General features: G+C 38.5%; 1 protein-coding gene across 1 annotated transcript in view; it reads left to right on the forward strand.

Annotated features, from left to right (window-relative positions):
* Positions 1 to 15,110, forward strand: part of Dnaaf6 (dynein axonemal assembly factor 6) — a 40,943-nt gene extending 25,833 nt beyond the window's left edge. The window contains exons 6-7 of the mRNA XM_005076694.4: positions 11,594 to 11,679; positions 14,244 to 15,110. Of these exons, the coding sequence (XP_005076751.1) occupies positions 11,594 to 11,679; positions 14,244 to 14,370 (213 nt within the window). The 3' untranslated portion in view covers positions 14,371 to 15,110. The remainder of the gene's footprint in view (positions 1 to 11,593; positions 11,680 to 14,243) is intronic.
* The last annotated feature ends 7,814 nt before the right edge of the window (positions 15,111 to 22,924 follow it).

A 22,924-nucleotide genomic window follows, 5' to 3' on the forward strand; every position in this document is an offset into this window, starting at 1 on the left:
TAATTGTTGAGCCAGAACTGGCAGAAACATTTGATTACAGACAAGCAATTTCATAACTGGAAAAACACCAATACTTAAGGGAGGGAGGAACAAAGGAAGACACATAAAATGTAAGCAGTTTGACTGTAAAGAATGGAATGATTATTTACCAGAAGTGGGAGAGAGTGGAGGGGGAGAAGACTGGGGGAAAGGTTAGTTAGTGGGCAGTAAATTATAGTTATACAGAAGCAGAAAACTCTGGGATATTATTGCACACCAGGGTGACTACAGGCAATAATTATGTACTGTACATTTCCGAAGGCTAGAAGAAAGGTGTTTCAGGGTTTTCACAATAAAAAAGATCCGTGTTGTGGGAGAAAGATAGTTTTTGCTTGATTTAAACATCACATGCTGTATAAATATATCAAAACACCATATTGTACCTCATTAATATGAATAATTTTTAAATGCTTGTGTGAATGATTTTTAAGTGTGTGTTGTGTATATAATGGGGGAGGAGGTGTGGCGTCCATAGTACACATGTGGAGATCAGAGGACAACCTTGGGAGTCAGTCCTTCCCTTCTACTTTGTTTGAGACAGGCGTCTCTGTGTTGTTTGCTGCTGCCTAGTCTCTGCCTTCAACTACTATCTTGAGGTAGGAGCTTTGTGATTACAGACATACAGAACTACTGCATGGGTTCCAGGGATTGGAATCCAGGTTCACACTAAGCCCTTTGCCCACTGAGCCATCTTCTTGGCCCAATTTGTACATTTTTATACAAAAGTTAAGATAACTTTAAAGAAATAGAGAAGGGTTAAAATACACTCAAAATTGCAGGGATTTGTCAGGTAAGGAGTGGTCAGCCAAACCAAACCAAAATAAAAAGCTCACAAAAAAACATGGAGTCTGTTTTGTGTTAGCCAACTACTTCTTGGCAGGCAACCTGCTTTGGAGTGTAGTTCATATACCAAGTGGCCCTCTATTGGAGAAAACTGATTTTTCCTTTGCCAGTGGGTACTGATTACAGAGAGCCTCCTGGTTAAGTATAGAACTTTGTGTCACTTCCCCTTCTCCATGCTGAGATTTTGTGTTTCAAAGCTGTGTAGGCCTTGTGTGTGTTGCTACATTCTCTGTGCGTTCATACATGTGTCTCCTCTGTTGTGCTGTTACAGCTTCTGTGAGTTCATAGGTGTATGACCTCTGTTATGTCCGGAAGACACTGTTTCCTTGGGGTCATCCTCCACCTCTGACTCTTATAAGCTTCCCACCTCCTCTTTGACATAGATCCCTGAGCTTTGAGTTTGACAAATGCATCCCAGTTAGGACTGAGTGCTCCAGAACATCTCAGTCTCTTCACACTGTCTAATTGTGAGCCTCTGTGTTAATTCTTATCTACTATAGGAAGAAGCTTCTATGATGAGGGTAAAGCAATTCCCTGGTCTATAGATATGTCATTAGGTGTCACTGTTATGTTCCTTCAGCAGAATAAAAGTAGTAGGTTTTCCCTTAGGGGCCCATAGCCTATCTAGTCTCAGGTACTTGTACTTTTTGTCTTACTAAAGTGTTTTTGTTTGTTTGTTTTGTTTTTTGCTTTTGAGTTTTTTTGAAAGATATAGAATATTCAAGCCCATGAAATTGGGTAGGTGGGGAGGTGGTGAGGATCTGGGAAGATTTGGGATAGGGAAAGGAATATGATCAAGATAGACTATAGACTGTATGGAAAAATTAATAAAAATAAATAAGTGGCCAGCTCTGAACATGTATATGAACAACACTAACTGGACTCAGCAGATTATATTCACAGGCATACATATGTGTACATGTTGTGTTGTGTTTATAACAGTAGTAACTAAACAAGAGCTCGTGAATTTGAGAGGTAATGGAAGATACAGGAAGAACTGGAGGTAGAGAGGATGGGGTAGAAATTATGTAAATACAGAGCTCATGTATGAGTCTCAAAAAATAAAATAAGTAAGAAAAATATATAAAAACTTTATTAGTCTTTGGAAGATAGCAGCTTCAGTGTTATGGATAATGGCAAGTTGAGCAGACCTGCGGAAGGGAGGAAGAAAAGACACCAAAATAAATACTATTCTTTTAGAATGTGTGGCAGAGAACAGAGGGGGAGAGATGGAGGAATAAATGGAACTTGGAAAACTTTGTAGAATAGAGAAGTTTTAAGACTGCTTTTAAGCTGATGAGAAATATCTATTCTTTTATTGACATATATTTCTTTCCTATCGTGTGTCTCTGAATCTAAGGAACAATCATTAAAATGTAGTCCTAGTTTAAGACTTTAAGGGATGTCTAGGGAAGAATGAGGCATTTTTGCTTACTGTTACACGTTATTATCGTTTTGTACTCAGGGGCTAAGGATCCTTAGCTCCTGCCTAAAGAGGGTCAGTCTTGAGTATAGGATAATTTTGAAAACTAAAGAATTTACCTATACAAACATGCCCACATCGCTTCCCTCACTTTCGAGACCCTGATTAGAAAGGGCCAGTTTGTCTGAGTGTGGTGGTGCATGCCTGTAATTCCAGCACTCAGGAAGCAAGACAGAAGGATCACCACAAGTCTGAGGCCAGCCTGATCTGTGTGCTGATGACACTTTGTCTCAGGAAAAAAAAGACACTTGGAGAGAGTTAGGAGATACAAGGCGACCACTCAGCTGAATTGCACTCTATTGACCTTTTCCTCTTTGAAACACAGTTTTTGTCTCTGCTTTAATGACCTACATCCTAGTTTTCTTCCCATATCGCTGGTCAGTCCTCCTATCCTTTGCTCCTGTATCACTGTTTGCAGTTCCCTTGAGCTCTGGCATCCTTTTCCCTCGATCTGTTCTTTCACTTTAGTCCCTTGGCTCACTTCCCACTTCTTTAGTAGGTGACAGAAACTCAACATGTCCATAAAAAACCCTCATAATTGTTTTCTTTGAACATCTTTCTGTTTAAACTTTCTCATTGCAATATTATTTACTGGGGATAATATAACTAAGAGATAACAGCATACAGCAGGCTTAAGCTAAAAACGCAACTCAGCTGTCATTCCTCTCTCTTTGATATTTCATAGTCAACCCATCAGCACATCTTATTTGTTGTTCTTTCAAAATATGCTTTAAATTCCTCTAATTTTCATAACTACTGCATTTGATTTTATGTTCCAAAGTACCACCAATTCTTGCCGGCCCATTTTGATTTTCCTCTGACTCATTTCCATGCTTCAACTGTAGCCGTTTGACACACAGTGTATGAGATTTTTAAAAAGTAAACAGTCCCTACACTTTGTAGGGTGAATCAGAAGAAGGGTAAGTTCAAAGTCTGCTTAGGATACAGGGTAATTTTGAGACTAGGCTGGACTATATAGCAAGATTGTTTTTCTTAAAAAAGATAGCAAACAAATATACAAAATTAGAACATACCTTTCTTTACTTAGGCCCCTAAATGCCTTCCTATTGCACTTAGAACAAAATCCAAATGACTTTATCTTGATCTGTGGAGTCCTATATGATCTCAGTCTTACCTTCTTTTAGTTTCATCTCATGTTGTATTTACTTCTTTGTTCATTATTTCTTATTTACTCTAGTCATGTGGTTCTGATCCTTTAGTATGCCAAGTTATTTAACTCTACCTGGAATGTTCTTCTTAACATAGCAAGTTTATTTCCTACTTTTCAATACTTTTTACCACCTATAGCTCTATTTTTGTTGTGTCAATTAATATCCCTAGAAGTATATTATGGAATATTAGTGAATAATGGACATCATTTCTTATGACTATCCCCCTTTCTGTTTATTTTTGAGATTGTGTTTAATTACAATGTGTCTCTCTCCCTTTCCTCCCTCCAAATTCTCCCACAATACCCTCCCACTCTCTAGAAGAGGGGCTGAAAAGATTGTAAGAGCCAGAGGTTCAAGGAGTTTCCTGTGAGATTATGTGTCCTAGTACCATCAGAAGCCACTCATAAGGTCTCACCAGCGTGATCAATCAGTTGTGAGCTGAGCAAGGCTGACACCAGCGAACGTGTGGGTGTGGTGGGAACAAGCTTACAAGACCTCAACCCTGCACAAAGAATTACAGGCAGTTGACTAAAGCTGGTAGTGGGAGAAGTAGTGCTCCCCAGGAAAGAGCACACCAATTGGTTTTCCACTGCCGACATTCAGTCCGGAAATCACACATACAAGTAACATTATATGGTCTAAAAAGGTTATATTTAGGAATATATGTATATACACATATATGTACAAAATAACAGTTGAATAGCTCCTTAATTAGAACTGTTATAGTATAGTCAGCAAAAGCCTCTCATAAGGCAGTATTTGAGCAAAGACTGAAAGATGAAGAAGTGAGCTTTTAATATTAAAAAATCTTCTGAGTAAACATTTGAATGACTAATGTTTAAGATATGAGATGACATTAGAAATATTATAGAGAATAAGGAACTATTCTCAGTGAAATCGGAAGCATTCTGGAAATTGATACATGATTTGATACAAATAGTAATGGGCAGTATAGTATGATGATGTGGAAATCTTAATTATATATAATTTAGATGTACAAAATAGTTTTATATCATATAAATAAACGATTACTCATGTCATGTCAGTTTGCTTATACATCATTTCATATGTTACCTCTTGTGTACATTTGTAAAGAGTGCCTAAAGTAGAATCTCAGAATTTTTTATAATACAGTATTATCTTAATTATAGTCTTCATGCTGTATTTCAGATCTCTAGGTTTATTCACGTTTCGTTACTGAAAGTTTGAACTCTTTTACCAGGATCTTGCATTCCCCTATCTCTGGTAACCACTATTATCTCTCTATGCATTTCCTTTTGAAAAGTTTGTGTATATAAGAGAGACCCTTTCATTTTTGCGTCTGGATTTTGTCACTTGGTGTAATATAGGACATGGGATGTTTTTAATGAAAGAAAATGGACAGACAGTCATATAAAGGAGATGGGAGAAGGCAACAAACAAACAACAAAGGAACCAACTGGAAAGACCCTGAGGGAAACAGTGCCCTCAGTGGAGATACAGATTTCATTTGGACAGAAAATGAAGAGACTACTCAATTAGATAAGCAGTGAAGAAGGGGGGAGGTGCTGTGTGTTCCAGTGGACCTAGCAGAAGATACCAAGGGATCGGTGAAGTGTAGGAAACAGCAGCAGAAGAGATATGAATAGTCATATGCTAATTATTAGGTTATAAAGAATGAGACTTCTCATTGTTGTAGGGAAATGGAGATAGAAGCGTATACATTTTAGGGGCAAGTTGGATGCTGTGGAATTATAGAAGACTATGGATGAGCTGAGCTTGTTTTTTGGTTTTGTAAGCAGTGTCTCACTGTGTTTCCTAGTCTGGCCTTGAACTCACAATCCTCCTATCTGTCTTCCAACTGCTGGAGTTACAGCCTGCCTCACCACACTAAGCTTCCTCTTGACTCCTATGATAGGAGAGGAGTCATATTTCGGGGATGCATCTTAAAAAGAGAAGCAAGGTATGGCAATGTAGTACTGAAATGTTTAAAAAGATAATGACATTAAAGGAAGCTTACATTAGTTAAAAATCATGGCATATTGCTTTAGAGAATATATTCTTCTCATCTGGGCTTTTTATTTTTGAAACACTTTTTATTATATATTTAAATTAAAAACGAGCTTGCTTTCCATGTCAGGCCCAGCTCCCTCTCCCTCCCCTCCACGCCCACTCCCCCCAACAGCCCCCTAACCCCTCACCCAATCCCCACTCCATTCCCCAGGGAGGGTAAGGCCCTCTATGGGGGATCTCTAGAGTCTGTCATTTCGTTCCCAGGAGGGCCTAGACCCTCCCCCAAGTGTCCAGATTGAGAAAGCATCCCTCATTTTGAGATGGGTACCCAAAGTTCATTTGTGTGCCAGGGATAAATACTGATCTACTACCCAAAACCCCATAGGTCTTCTCACTGACACCCACATTCAGGGAGTCTGGATCAGTCCTATGCTGGCCTGTCAGCCATCAGTCTGGGGTCCAAGATCTCCCCCTTGTTCAGGTCAGCTGGTTTTCTGGGTTTCAGTAGCCCAGTCTGGACCCTTTTGCTCATCACTCCTCCTTCTCTGTCACTGGGTTCCAGGAGTTCAGTTCAGTGTTTACCTGTGGGTGTCTGCTTCTGCTTCTGTCTGTCACTGGATGGAAACAGGAAGGACCCTAAAAGAGATATGCATGGTACCCCAGAGAAGGTGGTATGAGCCAAGATCTCCTGAGCAGATTGGGAGCCTGAGGGGAGGAGAGAGGGAGCCGGGAAAAAGAGAGGGAGAGAAGAGGAGGGGAGAGGAAATTGGGAAGCAGGAGGTTTGAGTTGGGGGAAGAATAGAAGAGAGCAGGATGAGAGATACCATAATAGTTGGAGTCATTCTAGGTTTGAGGGGAGATTTGGCACTAGTGAGATCTCCAGAGGTCTACAAGGATGACACCAACTGGCAAACTAAGCAGTAGTGGAGAGACTACATTAAATGCCCCTCCCTGATAATGATTTTGACAATAATCTTGTATATTATCTGGGCTTTTTAAATGATTTATTTATTTGTATTGGTGTTTGCCTACATGTGCATCCATGTAAGGGTGTTGGATACCCTGGAACTGGACAGTTGTGAGCTGACATGTGGGTGCTGGGAATTGAACCCAGGTCCTCTAGAAGATCAGCCAGCACTCTTAACCAATGAGCTATCTCCCCAGCCCCCAGTGAACACATATTTCTATATACTTATTCTTTAGAGATGAATATTTTTGTAAATTCAATGTAGAGATCCCTCATTTTTGTTTTTTCCATTTCCTACAGATTACTGTTGTTCAAGAGGTTTTTGTTTTTTTTATATATATAAATTACTGTGGTCACATGAAAAAAAAGAACTGATGTGTTTCCATAGTTCAACAATGGGAAATTAAATTGTTGAAGCGATTCAAAATAAAACCTACCCAAGTCTCTCTTATTACAGTTTCCTGATGTTGTTTTGTTTCATAGTGAAACTCAATTTTAACTTTTTTAAAGAATCAAATGTATCAGGAAATGTCTATACTTCTGGCGAATAGACATATTTTATATCTATATTCCTTGAATTAATTTAGAATAGTTTTCAAAATACCAACATGAAACCATCTGTGTATAGTTTTACTAAAATTTCAGCAAATAGTATAGACTATCCAAGTTACATATAAAAGATTCTAAATCATTCCTTTTTAAAAATATGTTGTAATTGAAATAGAAATACATCACTTTCCCCATCCTTTTACTCCCGTTTAGCCCCTCAAGTTGTTAGCCTCTTTTTAGTGTGTGTGTGTGTGTGTGTGTGTGTGTGCATAAATATATCACACATACAACCAGCTGAGCCCATTTTGTTGCTTGTATGTATATGGTTTTAGGGCTGAACATTTTGGATTTGGTAACTAATTAGGGGGCTCATTTCTAGTATGGACTGAGTCTCCTCTCTGCAGTCATTAATTGCTGTAGTTCTTTAACTACTGGGTGGAATTCCACAGTGTTTTCCCCCTTGAACATTAGCATCTCTATTGATGTTATTATTCACATCTTGCTTGTGCAGTCATTTTTAAATTAATTCTGTTTGTAAGGGATGTAAAAGAAAGGACCTAAATTCCCTTGTTTGGTTAGTGGTATCCCATACTTGGCAATTTTTATCAAAGACAGCCTTTGGTACAATCAGAGGTCAACTGTTTTCCAAGTATTCATTGACAGTACCAATTATTAAACAAGTCTGACTCATGTTTCAGGAGGGGTATTCTGCTAAGATTACAAAGAGATAATTTTTTACTTTTAAAGAATTAAACAGTTCAAAGTAAAGAAACAGTTGTATCCCTTGATCCGTGTGACAAGTACAAGTCCTTCCAGTTTCAAGAGGGGATTTGCTGTTATGATCCCCATGGAATCCTTATCTTGTGAGATATTGGTGTGCTCCATCCCACCTAATCTGTCTTTTCTCTTGTCCCTCGTTTGAAATATTGTAGCAGACACTTTTAATTTCCTTAAGAGGAAAAATTAGTGAGCCACTTCTTTGAATTATTTTTCACTGGAACCACAGATTATTCTAATAACCACTTTGAAGTTCTGCCTAGGAATTCTATCTAAATTTCACATATATCATCAGCCTTTCTTCTCAATTGTCCTTTCAACTATTGGGAAATACTATTTTACTTCTAAAGATCTAAACATTTCAAAGTTAAGAAACAAATAGTTCTATCCCTTGATCCATGTGGCTCATATGAGACATTAAAGGGCATCGCTAATTGACTATCTGTCTGGAAGGTTGTTTCAGTAACATTGGGACTTTAGTCCTGTCTAATGCTCATTTACTTTGAGTCAGAGTGCTTATAACTGCTTCTGTGAAAATGTGCCATTTATTTCACTTAAGGCATCTCTAATTATGAAGATTTGATTTCTAAAGTGTATTTTACAAGGTAACTGTTTGAGCAAACAATGAACCACAGGAAGTATTTAAATGCTATCACCTCTAGACTGCTGTCTATCACCATACTTAAGTACAGACTTAATAATGAAAATATAATTCAGAAGCATGTATTGATCCACATACCTTACACTACGGAGATACCATTATGTGTATTGAGCATTTTAGGAGGAAATTCCAGTAAGTCACATTATTTCATATGTGTTTCCCTTAGCTTGCTTTTACCCTGGCCATTCCAACAACTGGACTCACCAAGTAACTACAAGGTCAGGTCGTCTAGTTTAGAAAAAGCTTCATAATGTATCTGAACTTTGGATTCCATTTTCGTTGTTCCTTTGTTATGAAAATTATATGTCCTCACATTTTTATGCATGTATATCATAATGTCAACTCCCATCACAAAAAGAGTAGATGTTCTGCTGGCTAATTTATGTCACCTTGACACAAGATAGAATCAATTTTGAAGAGGTAACCTTGATTGAAAAAATGTTCTCACCAAATTGGCCCTTGGGCAAGCCTGCAGTACATGTTTTTTGTTGTTGTTTTTTTGGTTTTAGGTTTTGATTGATGTAGGAGGACACAGCTCACTGTGGGTGGTGACAACCCTGGGCAGGTGGTACTGGGGTGCATAAGAATAGCAAGCCATAGGGACAAAGCAGTAGCAGGCTTCTTCTATGGCTTCTACATCAGTTCCTGCCTCCACACTCCTGCCCTAGAGGATAATGGACTATAGGCTCTAAATGAAATAAACATGTTTTTCCCCATGTTGTTTATGATCATGGCATTATACCATAGCAATAAAAACCCTAACTAAGACAGATGTAAATTAGAGAAGTGCAATTTAGTGGTAAAATATACATTTATCATTGGTGACACTTGTTGTATTCACATTGCTGTATAACCACCACTAATATCTATTTCCAAATTATTTTCGCATACCTAAAAGAAAATATCATACACATTAAATAGATACCACTTTTCTCCACTCCCCAGTCCCATCAAATTCCAGTCTACCTTCTGTCTCTAGATTGGCCTATGCTGAACCTGCCATATAAATAGAATCCTACAAAATGCACCTTTTAATGCTTGGCTTCTTTCCTTTGGCGCGATGTTTTCAGGATTTATCAATAAAATGTACTTTGTCTGGCTAGAGAGATGGCTCAGCAGTAAAGAGCACTGGTGACTCTGGCAGAAGGCCTGGGTTTTATTCCCAATACCCAAAGTCACAACTGCCTGTAACTCCTGTCTCAGGAGACAGATGCCCTCTTCTCACCACTAAACACCAGGTATACATGTGGTGCACAGACACACATGCAGACAGAACACTCATACGCATTGAAATATTTGATGTTCTCTGTCGTTTTCTCCAGCTGAATAATATTCCAGTCTGTGTACCTGGTACACATTCTTTATCCATTCATTGATTGCTGTATATTTTGGTTATTTATACATTTTGGCTATGTTGACTACTGCTATTATGAACAAAACCATGTACAAATTTTTTTGAATGTGTTTTCTTTTTCCTTATTTTTCTTCTGTTTTTCCTTTTTGTCATTGCTGTTATTTTGAGGCAAGGTCTCATGTAGCCCAGGCTTTCCTCAAACTCAGTATGTAGCCACAGTTGGCCTTGAGTTTCTACTTTCAGTGCTTTTGGATAGAGAACCAGAGTGGAGCTGCTGCTGGCTGCTGGGCCCTATGGCAACTGTGATGAGACGTTTGCAAGTAAAATCTTGCTAAACTAGTAGGTAGCCCTTCTTAGGAGATCGAGGTTATATTATTTTTCTTTGCTTAACTTCTCTGGATGTCAATGCTTCCCTAGGAAATGTGGTGTGGGTATTTTTACCAGGAGACTGCAAATTGGTAACACTGACACTTTACATGGCATTTCATACATTTATATGAAACCTACGTATTTAAAGGTGTTCAAAGATCTCTACCAAGTCTACTGGTGAGTCAGAAGACACCTCGACATTTAGTCACATTACTGTTGTGACTGATGGTTTTTTGAGACAGGTTTTCTCCATGGAACAGCCCTTGCCGTCCTGGAACTCAACCAGGCTAGCCTCAAACTCACAGAAATCCACTCACCTCTGCCTCCCAAGTGCTGGGATTAAAGACCAGTGCCACCAGTACCCAGTCTTATGGCTGCCCTTTATTCACTCACTGAACTACTTTATGAATAAAATGGGGCTAATAACTTCTGTTTATTAAGATCAATAAAAGGAAATCACATAACCTGGTACATAGTTGGTACTTTCTCTTAGTAAATATTATAACTCCATTCTTCATATATCCTTATATTTTTTAAAGCAACTGCTCTCAGAGCTTGGTTCAGCTGTCTCTGTAGATTTCTCCATCATGACCTTGACCTCCCTTGCTCATGTATTCCCTCCTCCCTCTCTTCGACTGGATTCCCAGAGCTTGGCCTAGTGCTTGGTTGTGGATCTCTGAAGCTGGTTCCATCAATTAGTGGATGAAGGCAATTGAAGGCTCTATGATGATAGTTGGGGTATTCACCAATATGATTACAGGGGAAGACCACTTTGGGAATCCTCTCCACTATTGCTAGGAAAGTCTTGGCTGGGGTCATTCTTGTGGATTCTTGGGAATTTCCTTAGTACCAGGTTTCTACCTAACCCCATAGTGGCTCTCACTATCAAGATATCTCTTTCCTTGTTCTCCCTCTCCATCCTTCCTCTACCTTGATCATCCTGTTCTGTTCCCTCATGTTCTCATCCCCCATTCCCTCCTCTTTACTGACCTGAGCCTCCATGGGACCAAACTAGGCCCTCTGTATATGGGAGACACTTATGAAATTTGAGCTATCTGAGGGGCCCCTGGCATTAGGACCAGGATCTATCCCTGGTGCATGTTGTTGGAGTCCATTCCCTATGAGGGACTACCATGTTCAGCCTTGATGAAGTGGGGAGGGGCTTGGTCCTGTCCCAACTTAATGTGCCAGACTTTGTCAGCTCCCCATGGGAGCCCTGACCTCTTGGGAGCAGTGAATAGGAATGGGCTGGAGGGGAGGGGGGATGGCCAGAGGGGTTGGGAGGGAGAACTTTGGTTGGAATGTAAAGTGAAATTTTAAAAAATAATAAATCTAATAAAAAGGTAACTGCTCTCCAAAATGACAGTATTTTCTTATTTTATCTTAGGTGAAAATTAAACTGCCCAATACAAACCCTTCTGAAATTCAAATTGACATTCAAGAAACTCTCCTTGATCTTCGTACTCCTAAAAAGTGAGTAAAACATAGAATTGAAATAGAATATTATCACATTAATGAGTAATTAGAATATTGCTTTTTAAAGTATAGTTTCCATCAACCTTAAAGTCCTAAGAAGGGTGAAATACCCATTGAAAATTCAGATATTTTGTTTTGCAAATAAAGCTAATTTGGGGACTAGGCTATAATTCTGTGGTAAAGCGTTTGCCTAGCATGCATAGGACTGTGATAAATCCAAAAACATGTTTGGAAATTACTAGCTTTCATATTTTGCACCTGCATATAGGGTATGATAGGTTGACAGCATTGAAACATAATCCTTGACATTCTCATAGTTTATCTATTAGAAAAAATAGCTGAAAGTGCTAATCTGTAAGCCTTGCTTACTTACTAATAGGAAAATTGGAACAGTGGTTATATAAGAGAAGCATTACTTTATGCTTTTTGGATGTTAGTGGGCCTCTAAAACCACAAAATCATAGTCTTCTCATTACATCAGTTCAAATCACGTTCCTCGGACAACACATTCAGAAAAATTCTTACAAAATATTTCATCTGAAGCATAGATAAACCAGTCCTGTTTCTTAAAGCTAATTCTTTTTAAAGAACATTGTTGGAATCTGGCGTGTACTAGATAAAATAGCTAAGTATCTCACTGATTTGTTCCATTTTTATGTGGATGTGCAGTAGTGGACATGTGTTGGTGAGTGATGTGGCCTGTTCTCTGGAACACACCACTGTTTCCCACTGGGCTTAAGAAGCAGGCAGTTTCTGGAACATTCCCTTACTTTATTATCAATATCTACAAGTTTCTTTTGTTGAGGTTAGGGCTTTGAGAAGATAGAAAAGGAGTAGTCTAGAAAAGACTACTATTTGTTTATATATTAGAATACTTTAACACAAAATGATCTACAGATGAATATTTATCTAAACTCTCTTCTGATCATTCCCACCACTTAAAAATGTATTCTCACAAAAACATCCCATCTTATAAAAAGGAGATTCACTATTCTTACCATCACTCCAAGGAGTAGTTAAGCGTTACACAGTATTTTTATGCATTTATTTTTCCTACAACCTTTGAAAGCAAAGTTGGTTAAATGAACAGTCAGTCTTCCATGATATTTTCATGCCTGCTAAAATCACACGCATATCTACACCCCATGCAGTTAATTTCCGTTTCTCTGGCAGTTCTCACTGTCTCCATCAATCTTGAGGCAGCTGCTCTAGCTTTACCGTCATTCCAGATATCCATCAGAACTCACTAAATGAAAGTCTCACAGAGGCACTTTTCCACGTAGAACTTGGGCTGCGATAGGTTATTTGTATACTCTATTTATAGGTTAAATAAACAACATGTATAAATGAAAAATAATATATATACTGTCTGAGTTTGCTTTCTGTTGTTGTGAAAAAACCCTGACCAAAAGCAGCTTGGGGAGGGAAGGGCTTATTTCATCTTTGCAGTTCTCAGGTCATAGTCCATCACTGAAGGACTGAAATAGAGGACATGGAGGAGTGCTGCTTATTGAGAGGCCTGTCTCAAAAAGAAAAGATGCAGAACAACTGAGAAAGACACTGATGCTAACCTCCAGTCTCCACCACATCTACTCCCTTGCGTGTGCACACACAGAGAAACACAATTACATATACCACTTCCACACATGCACACTTAGGCCCTGTCTACTGAGGAAATGAAGCTACTAAGTGTTTCCCATATTTCAATTTCCTCAGATACCAGTATGCTTCGACCTTATGCATACTTCAGATTCACAGCACTCTGACAGGACTATGGTTGGCTCATCGCAGTGATACATCTAAAAGCATACAACTGGCCAGAAGCTGTGGCATAAACGGCAAGATAAGCCAAGTGATCTATCGTAACCAGTTTTTGTCAGTGTGTAGTAGTAAGAACCAGAAGCAAGCAGGAAGATATATTTTCATTGATCTGACATTTAAATCATTCCAGGCCAAGTATTTAGAGTCTACATATGTAGTAGAGTCCAGCCTAAAGTGGTGTTAGCAGAAGCGTTAAAGAACCACTCCAATTTCAGATTCATATCAGCTGTCTGCATTCCACCTACATATAAATTAGACTGACACCAGATTAGCCAAACAAACTCAAAGAGGCATGGTTCTATTTCATAACCCGAGACTGTTTGTACAATGCGAAACGAGGTCAAGTTAAAGAAAGGGGGAGACTCAGTCAAAACAACTATTGGGATTTTTAAAAATGAGACAGGCTCTTACATATGCAGCCCAGGGTAGCCTGGGATTCTCATTGTTGCCTACACTGACCTTGAACGTGGGGCCTTCTTGCTTCCATATTCAGAGTGGTAGGATTACTGGTATACATGCACCACATGCAACTTGCCTGCTTAGAAGTATAAGGATCCAAAATGATACATGATATGTGTTACACAGGTATATTTTATTTGGTATTTATATTGTCTAAATGCTCTTATGTGAAAGTCAAGTATCCTGGTGATACTCACACTGCTTTATTGAAAATGGTATATTAGTTTAGGAGGTTAACTCTGGGTTCTAATCTTATTTGTTTTCTCTTGTCTCATTTTTAGGAAGCTGATAGTAAACTTTCCCCAGCCTGTGGAAAGTAACAGTGCTAAAGCATCCTATATCCAGGAAGCTGAAACACTTGAAGTCAGGATGACCCTGAAAAGGGAGTTTGATTTCAATCTTTCCTGAACCTGTATGAGTAAGGAGAAGAGATGGGAAAATACATGGCAGTGATAACAACATTTTTAGACTTTGAATATTGGTTATGTTCTCTTTTATGTTCTGACATATGTTAGAAAGGTCCAGAATTTTAGTGGTGTTTTGATCAGTTGCAGTCATTTCTGTTACTGTTAGGAAATATGATTCTCTAATACAATAAGGTGCTGTTCCATTTTTACAGTGAAAGCTGAATAAAATATTTACAGGTTAACCAACTAAATTACGTGATCAATTGCGCAGCGAAACTATGACCATAAAATAGGTGGTTCAATTAAATCAGCAGTCTGAAGATCTAGTTAATTATACTATGATAGAACATGCTATGTAGGGATTTGTCATTATTATCACAGAAAAAATCATTTGGTTGTATTTCATTGATTTTTAGCAATGATTTAGGTTGTCTTCTACCTATGCCCTCAATATTCTGTAACATACAGGTAAAAAGGGAATATAAATAATTAGCTGTGTCACATGAGCCATGTTTATTTGAAAAAGTAGTATTTATATTTGTAGATTCAGTTTTCCCTCATTTTTGTCTTCTTAATTGGACATTCTTATTTTTATACATTGTTCCTTGCATTTTCCTGTATTATTGAGTAAGTTTATCTCACAACTGTTTATTAAAAGTTATATTTCATCATTGTTGTAACTTGACTTCACACATCATTGTAGAACTGAGAGATTAACTGGAAGTAAATTTTGAACAGAGATAAAATATCTGAAATATGCTTCTATGTTAACCATCAAGAGAATACTCAGAGCCGGGCGCTGGTGGTGCACGCCTTTAATCCCAGCACTCCGGAGGCAGAGGCAGGCGGATCTCTGTGAGTTTGAGGCTGGGTTGGACCGACAGCCTCGAAAACAATACAGAGAAACCCTGTCTCGTAAAACCCCCCAAAAAAGAGAATACTCAGTAAAATGTTTTCTGGTGTCAGTTATGTATATAACTACTAGACATCTAGTTTGTGAGTAGATCTGACAGAAGAATTAGACTAAGGTTCTGGAAGAAATGATTATCGAAGCACTATGCCAAGATACTGTGTTCTGTGAGGGGAGGGGGAGGAAGGGAAGAAGGGGAGAAGGAAGGAAGGGTGGAGGGAGAGAAGGAAGGGAGGGAAGGAGGGAGGGAGTGTCTATGAATTTCAGTCACTGGTATTGCAGCACTAAAACATTTTTTTTGCTTTGCTTTATTAGCATCTTCTTTGACAGTTACATTCTAAGAATTTAATATCATAGGTCATGAGTGGTGGTGCACACCTTTGATCCCAGCACTCACGAAGCAGACACTGGTGGATCTCTGTGAGTTTGAGGGCAGCCTGGTCTACACAGTGAGTTCCAGGGCTACATACTGAGACCTTGTCTCAAAATATTTTAATATCACAACCTAAAATGTGATCTCTGGGACAATGTTAAATAGTAACCAGTACTTTTCTTGTCTCGAGCGCATTGGTGTCTCTGAAAAGTGTGTCTCTTGTTTTCCCCTGTAACTCTGACTCTAATTATAAAGACAATTGCTTACTCAAACTAACGGGATGTCTTCAAGTTGTCCTTAGACCAGAAGATATTTAGGCCACCATGACTTGGCCATTAGTTCTGTTGTGCTGTGCCGATTATATAAAGAACCAGAGCTCCAAGAACTGTGAAATATGCTTGATAATTATGCATGTCTAGAAATCATCCTCTTTTACTGTCCTCAGCCTTAGAGTAAAAATGGCATTGGTTATATACTGTTGCTTTGTTTTAAGGTGAATTCATAAGACTTTCTTCTTTTAAATAGAAATAGTACACTAAATAAAATGTAGAACCGACAACACAGAAGGAAAATTATCTTGTCACCATTTTTAGTAAATCATAGCCACTTTCAGAACTGTAATTTAAAACCACGTTTGTGGCATAGCATAGCCTAATATCCTGGCTTGCTTTTTCTTGCTGTGATGAAACATTATGACCGAAAGCTACTAGGGAATGAAAGAGTTCATTTCACTTGTACTTCCACATCGCAGTCCATCATCGAAGAGAGTCAAGGTAGGAACTGAAGTAGGAGCCATGGAGGGAAGCTGCTCACTGGTTTGCTCAACATAGCTTGATCAGCCTGCTTTCTTAGGCCATCCAGTTCCACCTGACCAGGGAGAGCACCACGCACAGTGACTAGTTCCTCCCACCTCAATAAAATGCCCTCACAGACATGACTACAGCTCCTGAGGATCCCTCTTCTCACATATCTCCAACTTTAGTTACATAGACAAAAGCAAACAAACAATCCGCCCCCACCACAACAGCACAAATACTTAAGACAAGATACACAGGGTCTTGGCGAATGGTTTTTCAACACAAGGTCTCAAAGAGCAGTGGGCTGAAAAAAGGAAAGACATGATCCTGGGGGAACTATGACTGGAAAGAAGGTTGGAAATGTAGACCAGGGAACTGTCCTGTAGAACCTTGTAAGCTATGGTTAAAATTTGAATTTCCTCAGTGCTTGGGAAAGAGAGTATATCAGGAGATAAGAACAGAAATAAAAAATACAGGTTAGTTGGAATGCTATTGCAGCAGCACAAGCAAACTATGATTCCATATATTGTACTTTAAATAAAATATTTTGTGGATTTTAGTCATTAGATAAATATGCATGATAATATACTGCAATTAGAAAACTTTAAAAGTATACAAAATACCCTGAAATTAAAGCAAAACTAGAAAGTACCTATAAGCAGGTGCCTCTTCCCAATTTGTTTTCCCTAGTGCACACCACCATTTCCTCCCATATAGGATGATAATAGTGTGTAAAATGATTTTAAAACCTACTTTCTTTTCATTTATAAGTACAGCTGTTTTAAATTATTTTGTCCTTGAACTCTATATTATCTTGTGGTAAAATTGTATGATAAATGGTCCGTGTGCGTTTTGTTTTTATTTCTGTTTTCATTTTGAGATAGATAGATAAGTTCTTGTGGCATAGTTCAGAGTGGCCTGGAATTTGCTATATAGTACATAAAGGCTAGTTACCAAATCACTAAAGCCCAGCCTGCCTTGTCTCCCAAGTACTAGGATTACAGGTGTGCTACCATATCTAGCTTGTTGCAGTGTTCTTTCTAATAATTTGTTGTTTTCAAGAATGTTTCACATATTACTAACATGTCTGTGTCAACTTCCATTACCTTTGTACATCATTTTCCATGCTTTCCATATTTTAGATAAGGTGAAGAGCAAACATGAAGACAAAATTTGAACTTTTTACTTCTACTGGGATTTTGTATTGAAAACTCTTATTCCAGTTGTATTTATTATGATAGGTTTGGATTTATATAGAGCATGCTGTGGAATTAAAATTTTATTATGATTTCTCTACATTATTCTTTTCTTCATTAATCAAAATCTAAATTTCTCTATTTTCTTCCCTGTGCTTTGAAAGTTACATGCTTCTGTTTTGTGTCCCTCTTTTAAGTTCACAACCCTAAAGTTTTTTTCAGTCCTGCCATCCCATGAAATAACTGAAGGCCTTACTTTTAACTCACCCGTGTGGCTTCCACTGTGTTTTTATTGTTCAGGTTCTGAGTTATTATCATGGATCACAGTCAATGTATTTACCCACCTGTTTACTTTATCTTTCATTCTCTAGGTTAGTGCTTCCCCTCTCAGGCACATACTTCAGTATTTTGTTCAACAAAGGTCTGTGCATTCTGAGTCCTCTCACAGCACTCGAGAAAATAGCTTTCTTTCATTTCTGAAAATAGGTTTTATTGCTTGTATTCTGTAATAATAGTTTAGCTGGATTTCAAAGTTCTCATTCTTAAGCCATTGCCCTTTCTCCCTGGACTTAGACAGACACAGGTAAGATTCTCGTGCAGATTGGTGCTTTTTACCACTCAGACCAAGTTCAAAGGATACAGCCATTCTAGGGACTCGGCTTTATGATAACACCCTTGAGCCCAAGATCTCATTTTCTGTCTTTCAGTCTTGGAAAATGAGAACTCTTTTCTGAAGGCAACTACAGCTGCTATTCACAAAATTCCCATTCTGACTTTCAGATTCTCCCTAGTTTTAGGCACCTGGAAGCTCTCCTTTGATTCTTGAGAGAACTCAACTATGCAATTAAAAGGTGGTTTTGTTTTTGTTTTGTGGCCAGGTGGTGATGGTGCAGGCTTTTAATCCTAGAACTTGGGAGGCAGAGGCAGGCCCTCTAGGCCAACATGATCAAAGCTCATCTGCACCAGGTCCATTTTGTACAGAATATGATTACAATTTTAATGTTTTTATGGAATTCCTGAGTATGCGAATGAGTGGTTTTCTGTTTCTTTTGTCTCCTTTTGGGCTCCTTTCCTTCTGTTTGTTTGTTTTGTCCAATTCCTATGTGTTAGTTTTTTAAATCTTACTACATTTTATCTTATTACTATCCCTTAGAGAGACAGAAAGGGAGTGAATCTGGATGAGAGGGGAGGTGGGGAGAAATTAGGAGGAGGAGTAGAGGGAGGGAAAATTGTAATCAGGATATATTATGTAAGGGGAAAATTTATTTTCAATAAAAGGAAAAAGTAAGAAATAAATAAATAAAGGATTCACTACTAATTGTAGTCAGCCTGAGCACAAGGAGTTAACTCAACCACATAATCTGACAACCTCATGCATCAACCATGTTCAGGTCTAACCCATTCAGCAGGGCTCAGCAGCCTCTCCCCAAACCACTGCAACATTCCATACGTAAGCTTTGATATTATATCCCAAAAATAAACGCATAGAATTATTTTTATCCAAAACCAAAGTTAGGTCATTGGAGTCACCCCTCAAAAGTGATAGGGGCTTGTGGCCTCTTCTCTCTTTTTTACTTTCCAGTAACCATGGGGTAAGCAGCTTTCCTCTACCATACACACGCACTAGGACTTATTACGAAAATGCAACAAGACCACACAAATAGCCTGAAAAGCCCTAAGGCAAAATAAACCTCTATAACTTGTAAGTTGATTATTTCATACATTTTGTACCACTGACAGAAAACTGACATATATTCTGTCTCTGTGTCTCTGTATCTGTCTCTCCTCACTCCTTCTTTTTGCCTTCTACTTGTGGATCAGATGTAAACTCTCAGCTACTCCAGACACATGCCTGCCTGCTGCCATGCTCCCCACCGTGATGATGAACTCACCCTCTGAAACTGTGAGCAAGCCCATAATTGACTGGAAATAAAGTCTTGGTCATGGTGTTGTGTCATGGCAATAAAAAAGTAACTAAGATAGATTGTAAAAGCTTCTTGTTTATTATGAAAATCAAACAGCTATCTGGAACATATTTTACAAATATTTTTCACAGGATGTTTTTACTTTTTAAATTTGTTCATACAAATTTTTGGCAGGTTTGGAGATTAATCTTTTTTTTGGTCTTTTTTTTATCATTTTTTATTTTAATTTAAAATAGCTTGTTTTACATGTCAATCCCAGTTCCCTCTCCCTCCCCTCTTCCCGCACTCCCCTTCCCCCCCTCCCTCCCACCCTATTGCCAAATCCTTCCACATAGGGGATATCTAGAGTCTGTCATTTTACTCTTGATAGGGTCAAGGCACTCCCCTAAGAGTCCAGGCTGAGAGAGCATCTCTCTTTGTGCTATAGGCACATGAAGACAGTTTGTATACCAGGGATAGACACTGATCCACAGCTCAGGGCCCCATAGGTTGCCCAGGCCTTCTCACTGACACTCACATTTGGGGGGTCCAGATCAGTCCCATGCTGGCCTCCCCACTGTCGGTCTGGGGTCCAAGAGCACTCCCCTGTTCAGATCAGCTGTCTCTGCTGGTTTTGCCAGCCCATTCTTTGCCAATTTGCTCATCACTCCTCTCTCTCTGTCACTGGGTTCCTTGGGTTCAGTTCAGTGATTAGTTGTGTGTTTGCCTCTGCTTCCATCAGTCACAGGATGAAGGCTCCCGGATGGTTATAGACATCAAGTTCATTATCAGGAATGGGCATTTTGGCCTTGTGTAGGACAGGCAAACCATTTACATTCCAATGAGATAGTCTTGATAAGCTCTGTATTTGTACGATATCCTTTAACCTGTTCACTTATTTTCCTCCTAGCATCTTAAGGTTTTATCTCTTACTTTCCACTGTATCCATTTGGAATTTATTTTGGAATAATTAATTTTGGTCTCCTAATTCTAGACTTGAACACAATAAAATATGTTTAAAACATTCACTATCACACTCTGCCTTCTTCCTATTTATTTTTTGCCATGAAATCATCCATAAATTTTGCTGCTGGAAGAGCAGTTGATGATTTGTGATGTATGATTTGTAATATATTATAAACCACGGGAATTTGAGTGCAATGCACTTTTAGTCAACTTCCTGACATGATCATTTTTAAATGTTTCTTGTTGACTTAAAATATATTGCATACACACTCGCACGTGTACACACACACACACACACACACACACACACACACACACGAATTTAGTCTTACATTAAATTTATACCAGTCCAAATTTTAGAAGTATCATGGACTTGAGGGATGCTGAAAAGCCATTTTTCCCCTTATCCTGCCAATCATTTAAATGAGTTTTGTTTATTTCTTACTTCATGTAGAAAAAAGAGTTTCACCTTTCAACCTAAACAAGGTTATTGTTTAAAATACATTACATGGATAATACCGAATGAATGGGTAGTGAAGATGAAGAGTAATCAGTTTCCTTTAGAACTTTTGCCATGTGGATAACAGAGTACAGAGAAACGATGTGGCAAAGTTAACATATGAAAAGCCTTCCTCCCTTGTTGGCAAAAGGTCACCCTTCACAGACAAATTGCAAAAAAAATCCCTCCACTGTCCCGGAGAGGTGAATTGGGAAGAGGGAATCAACAGCATATGCGAGGCAATTTTGACCCTGCTTCTCCATATTGCTCAGATGCTGCTCCTATACAAACTTTCCTGCACCCTACTTTACAAATGGCTTGTTCAGTGCTTGCTACACTCTAGTCTTTAAAGGTCAGTTAAGGAGTCTGAACAAACCTGTAATTTAGTTACTAGTATTGTAATAATGTGAATTTCTCAGCTTTGACCATCATTCTTTAGTTATTCAAGATGCAGAGTAAGCTGAGTGAAGGGAATATGGCAGCTCTTCACAACTGTTTGCTAAATGCTGTGAGTCTTAAAATTACTTAAAAGTGGTTTGGTTTTTTTTAATTAGTCAATGAAAATATCAGCTAAAATATGTTTGATCCCAGTACCATTGCTCTCTGTCCTTTGCAGTTCTGAACTATATTTTTGGCCATCCTTACCTATGATGTATTTCCATTTCTCCTCCATATATTGAACCTTGCAAGGAACTTGCTTGTAAACAGCTGACTTGCTTTTCCAAATGCTCTGTTCAACCTAAAGACATAAGCATTAACTTCAATCTCAAGTTCAATAAAGTACATTCATAAGCTTTGCCAAACACACACAATTTGATTCAGAAAATGTGGTTAGTATACATAACAAAAGAAAGCAAGACAATTTGAAAATGTTAAATTGTGCACTGTAGGAAATTATCAACACTAGGGTAGGAATGTCTGAAAACTCTTCTCTTCCGTAGAAGCAAGTAGAACACAAGAAAACTCTAAAAGCAGTTTAAGAACTCTTAAAGGTAGCCAGGAGCTTCTCACAATCCAGAGAATGTTAATTTTAAAAAATGACTGAATCTGAGTAAGAAACGACATTATTTATGGATTTTCATTTACCAGTACTATTATGACCCCAAACCCTCCCTGTTCTGTCGTAGCTGGGAAGAAACAGTGAGCCATACTTGTGGTGAATCCAGCCAGACTGATACTCATATAGTGAAATAACACTCACCAAAAGCACTGGGATCCAAAGACAAAAATGAAATTGGGCTACATCAAAATTTAAAATATGTGTGCTCCAAAGGACATTATCAAGAAATCAGTGATGGCACAAGCCTTTAATCCCAGCACAAACCTTTAATCCCACAGAGGCAGGGGGCTCTTTGAGTTCAAGGCTAGTCTGGTCTACAGAGCAAGTTTCAGAACAGCCCGGGCTACATAGAGAAATCCTGACTGGAAACAAAACAAAATGGAAAAAAAAGAAATAAAGAAAGTAGAAAAAACAGCATACAAAATGAGAGAAAATATTTGCAAACTGTATGTCTAATAAAAAACTATCAACGATAATATATAAGGGACTGGTAACTCTTTTTTTTTTTGAGACAAGGTTTCTCTGTAGTGTTTTGGAGCCTGTCCTGGAACTTGCTCTGTATACCAGGCTGACCTTGAACTCACAGAGATCTGCCTGCCTCTGCCTCCTGAGTGCTGGGATTAAAGGTGTGCGCCACCAATGCCTGGCCAAGGGACTGGTAACTCTTTGTAACATATGGATACCATTGTAGAAAACTACAACCAATTAAAATGCAGAGTTGTGGAGCCCAGTTCCAACACATCAACAAAACAACTCCCACAACTAAGCTCAGAGATAATTGTGGGAGAAGGGGCAGAAAGATTATAAGAATAAGAGAATCTGGAAGTTTACTGTGAGATTGTGTCTCCTT

This window comes from Mesocricetus auratus, unplaced genomic scaffold (genome assembly GCF_017639785.1).
Source record: "Mesocricetus auratus isolate SY011 unplaced genomic scaffold, BCM_Maur_2.0 Super-Scaffold_100003, whole genome shotgun sequence".
Classification (NCBI taxonomy): Eukaryota; Metazoa; Chordata; class Mammalia; order Rodentia; family Cricetidae; genus Mesocricetus; species Mesocricetus auratus.